The sequence below is a fragment of the Frankliniella occidentalis genome, unplaced genomic scaffold (genome assembly GCF_000697945.3).
Source record: "Frankliniella occidentalis isolate FOCC.00 unplaced genomic scaffold, Focc_3.1 Scaffold1, whole genome shotgun sequence".
Lineage (NCBI taxonomy): Eukaryota > Metazoa > Arthropoda > Insecta > Thysanoptera > Thripidae > Frankliniella > Frankliniella occidentalis.
In genome coordinates, this window is record NW_026267131.1 from 3,461,415 (window position 1) to 3,465,792 (window position 4,378).

Here is a 4,378-nt window from a genome sequence, read left to right on the forward strand (position 1 = left end):
TATTATAGTGAGGATAGTCGCTAAGTCAGCCGGCTCGCCGTGTGCGGCTCCCGCGCCATGGGAAAGGCAAACAGACCGCGAGCACGCCAGGGGTGGGGGAGGGAAGGGGAGGGGGAGGGAGTTCCCCGGGGTGACAGACAGACGGCACCGCCACTACTGCCCCGGGCGGTTTTATGCCCCGGCCGCACGGGGGAGGCAGGCGCAACAAGAATGCAGCATAGCGCTCGTGGGAAAAGCGCGGACGTCTATGAAATGTCCCCTACTCCCCTGTGCGTCTTATGCTCTCTTCTTCAGAAGTTTCCCTACAGGAAATTTGCTGGCCAAGCATCGACTCGCATGTTGTTATTAGTCGCACATTTAAAATGCCCGTTTCCACTTGTTGATTTTGTTTTTTCTGGTCGTGCGTATCACAAGAAGTGTTCTGAGCAAACATGTAAAACATGATGTAGGCAATCGCTTGAGGTAGAAGGAAACGCGACACATGTGACTGCGGTCATGGATGTCTATGTGATATCTTTTGGAGGCGGACAGATACCCGCACAAGCAGACACTCGTGAGCTAAAGTGCACCGTCAGTCACTCACGGGTCAGATCAAGAAGCGCAAGGTGAGGTGGGGGAGGGGGGGAGGGAGAGGAGGGGAAAAGGGGCGCCGACGGGGACCGTTCAAAGCGTGTTGTTTAAGGGGGGGGGGGGGGGGGGGGGGTGAGAGGGTTGGCCAGGGTGGGGTGCAGCTAATTTATCGCTGAGACAGAAGAAGGTGGAAGCGCGCGCATAGCGTGGCGGGGGAGGGGGGGCAATTGGGGCATTGTAGTCTGAACACAATGGCTGTAATCGGATGTCCGATAGTCCTGGAAGGGAAGAGGGGCGGGGGTGGGGGGGTGCGGCGGGTGTTAGCTGGCGCACGAAAGATTTGAAGAGGGTGGGGGCGCAGCGAGGCCCGGCACGAAACCCGCTATTTAAGATTGAAACCTGCTTCTTTGTATTGGCGAGTTTCTATCGTACTCTCTCTCTCTCCCTCGCTCTCTCTCTCAGAGTTCCCATAGCTAGACTACATAAGTTAAAGAGGGGGGAGAGAGGGAGACAGAGAGAGGGGGGCGGGGAAAGGGAGACAGAGAGAGGGAGGGGTGGCGTCGCCGTGTGGTCTGAGGCGCCCTGCTCAATGGTCGCACTAATTTCGGACTTAGCTGGGCGCCAACCGCGTCCATACCGTCCAGACCCCATTTCCCTCGCATACGCGTATTCATTATGAAGGCACTGAAAGAGAGGGAGAGAGAGAGGTGGGTTGGAGAAGCTCCGCTTAGTGTGAGTGAGGTAGGGACGGAGAGAGAGAGGGAGACCTTACTCGCTAATTGAGTTTCCCGCGGCTTGTCTTGCCAGGGACTGACCTTTGCGCGTGTCCACGCGTCCTTACCCCGCCGCACCCACCCTGCTCCACCCCTGCTCCGCTGAGCCCCTTAAAGCTCGCGCCACCACAATTGGACGGAATCGCACTTAATTGGCCCGATTTGGCTAATTGAGCGAGAGAGAAAGAGTGAAAGAGAGGGTGAGCCGCGCAGAGGGTGGGTCGAGGGCTCGGCGGCTCTGCTCCTGCCCAGAGGGAGGAGACAGAGGGACGAAAGAAGTTGATGCGCCTCTCCGCTTGTGACATTACACACATTTTTTAGACCACTATAACTTTAGAAAGTTTTCGTTACTATAAAAGTGTTTTTGTTTTTGTTTTTTTAACTTTTTCATATTTTCCTCTTTTGTTGTGTTCTATTTAGTTTTCTGACTGTGTTTTTGTCTGGTCTGTTGCATAGTATGCTTTGATAAGCGATCTAAATCTGAGTGCTCACCTCCCTCCTTACATGTCGCACCGCCTCTCCTGATAGAGAACAGTAAACTATCTTGATTTCTCATCTCACCCGTATTGTGTGTATAAGGGTATTCGATTCGGGGATTTTCCCACTCAAATCTGAATAATTCAGGCGATAGTCCTCTGGAAACACCCCTTCCCTATATTTGAAAGCCGTATGTGTTTGCTCCGGTGAAGAAGTTACTCTCGCAGTCGAAGACGTGTTTTCTTTCCATACACCTCCTTCCCTCTCTCTCCCTCACCCATGCACCCTCCTAACCCCCCTCACACTTCCCTTCCTCCTCTCTTTCCCCCACCCTATCGGCCGGTAATTGGCGTTCGTTTGCGAGCTGCTTCCAACAGGTTTACGTCGGAAGAGACCCTAAGGTGGAAGGTGGGGCGAGGGGGGAAAAACTTGTCATGACAACCTCTCCTCGAACCAATCAAAACGTAGCGACGTAATGGAACGCTTCCGCCCATTTGGACTCTTTTATGTTGTCGTATTTTATATTTGCGCCAGCCCATACGTCATAGTAGCCCCTACAAAGTTTTGGGTTCACTCCGATCCTGCGAAATTATTTTCAGATGAGATTTTGACAAATCTTTGCCTAAATTTGCATATGGAGCCTGTCTTATATATGTGATGACTAGGGTCTGTGCATCAGAAGAAATGAGGACAATAGTCATTGGCTACTCCGCCTCCCCTTCCACCACCCCCACCTCCTTGCGACCTCCTGTCTCTGTTCTACACGGAGGGCCCCCTGCTGGGAGAACGATAGGGTCTAGAGTGCTGGTAGGAAGTTTGCAAAAAATTACGTTGCAAAATGTACAATCATCCGATGTAGGAATAATTTACACTTCTCGAAAGGTCATCTACTGTTTTTATTATAATAATTGCCAGAAACAAAGAAATCTCCCACCGATGTAAAATTGTTTAAATGTCATTTTGTTAACAAGGTCTGTTTCCTTTATGTTGCAGGTGTGGTTCCAGAACAGACGAGCCAAGTGGCGCAAACGGGAGAAGGCCTTGGGCCGTGATACCGCCCCCTTCCTGCACCCGCCGCCATCAGGTAACTAAAAACTGCACGTCTTACCGCTTCTTGAGTATTGTTTTCACCGTCTACAGCAGGCATCATGCCTCTCTGCAATCTCACCTGACCTTGTTCGCCTTTGCTCACCAGGTCTCCCCGACTTCGGCGTGCACCCCGGCCTGGGCCTCCCTCACCCGCTGGGCCCCGAGCCCTTCTGGCCCGGCCTAGTGCTGAACCCGGCGCTTGGCCTCCCCGGCGCGCCCCACTTCCCGTGGCCGTCGCTGCAGTCGCTGCAGTCGCTGCCCGGCCAGCCCTCCAAGGCGCTGCACATGCTGTCGCAGTACATGCTGGCGGGCGGACTGCCCTTCATGCACGGGCCGCACGGGCCGCCGTCGCCGCCGCCGCTGCGCCCACACCACCCGCACCAGCCCTGCCCGTCGCCGCCGCCGCGCTCCGCCTCGCTCAGCCCCCAGCAGGCGCCGCCCCCGCCCAGCCACAGCCCCCTGGACGCGCGCAAGGGCTCCAGCATAGACAGCCTCCGGCTGGCCGCCCGGGAGCACGCGCGGAGGGAGGCGCTGAGCGACAGCCCGTGAGGCGACATCCCCCGTCCCGCACCCATCGGCTGTGGACTCTCGAACCGTTTCTAGTCAGGAAATGCCGAGAGAGAGAATGTGCTGAATTGAAAATTGGATGAATGTTGTCGCGGGATGAGAAAAGTGTCGGCACTCCATGGTTTATGTCATGAAATCGGAGTGCTACTGGATTTCCCTCAACATCTCCCCGTATTTAATGTTTTGTCATTAGTTAATTTGTGCCATTGTACTTGTTCGGTTTTAAAGGTTCACTGCTGTACTATAGTCCAACATATAATTACAATGAAAGACAATATAATGAAGAACCGTTAAGCCATTGTTTGGCCCTAGTTTTTTTCATGTCTATGATGTTAGCTACAGCAGAGAAATTAAGACAGTAATCACTGACAGTAAAGCATTAGCTGTGAAACTGTAGTATACAGTAATTTAATATTGTTTTTCATATGAATACCAAAACAATGGTTCAATAATGTGCTGCTTTAGATACTGTACTTGTTATTATGCTTCTTTATAGATATATTATAATAACTAACTATACGTTTATGTTAAACTAGATTTAATTAAACTTAAATCGATGCAAAGATATGATATATTTCTTGTTTTATTAAAAAGAACTTACAACTAAAAATTCTTCTTTTTGTGGATTTATTTTCTATTTTTAACCAGTTTTATTGTCACTAATTGCGCTTGTTTCTTGACATATTTGAATACCTTTTTTGTGAGGTCGGCTGTGCTGGCATACTCGTATTCCGGGAAAAGAAAAGGAAAGAGTTGAAACACAAGCCTAATGACACATACTTATACACACATTCACACCTCTGGAGACTAATTACATGTGGTCCGCACCCTAAAAGGCCTCTTGGCGAGAGAGAACGACTTAATTTTGGCACGAAATTCGCAATCCTTGGTGCATGCATAGA

At 51.2% G+C, this 4,378-nt stretch overlaps 1 protein-coding gene across 2 annotated transcripts in view; it reads left to right on the plus strand.

The window, feature by feature from the left end:
* Positions 1-4,074, plus strand: part of LOC113212624 (retinal homeobox protein Rx-like) — a 22,478-nt gene extending 18,404 nt beyond the window's left edge. For both annotated transcript variants that reach the window (XM_052277291.1, XM_026431418.2), the window contains 2 exons: positions 2,814-2,904; positions 3,016-4,074. In XM_052277291.1, coding sequence (XP_052133251.1) covers positions 2,814-2,904; positions 3,016-3,458 — 534 coding nt within the window. In that variant the 3' untranslated portion in view covers positions 3,459-4,074. The remainder of the gene's footprint in view (positions 1-2,813; positions 2,905-3,015) is intronic.
* Positions 4,075-4,378: the final 304 nt, after the last annotated feature.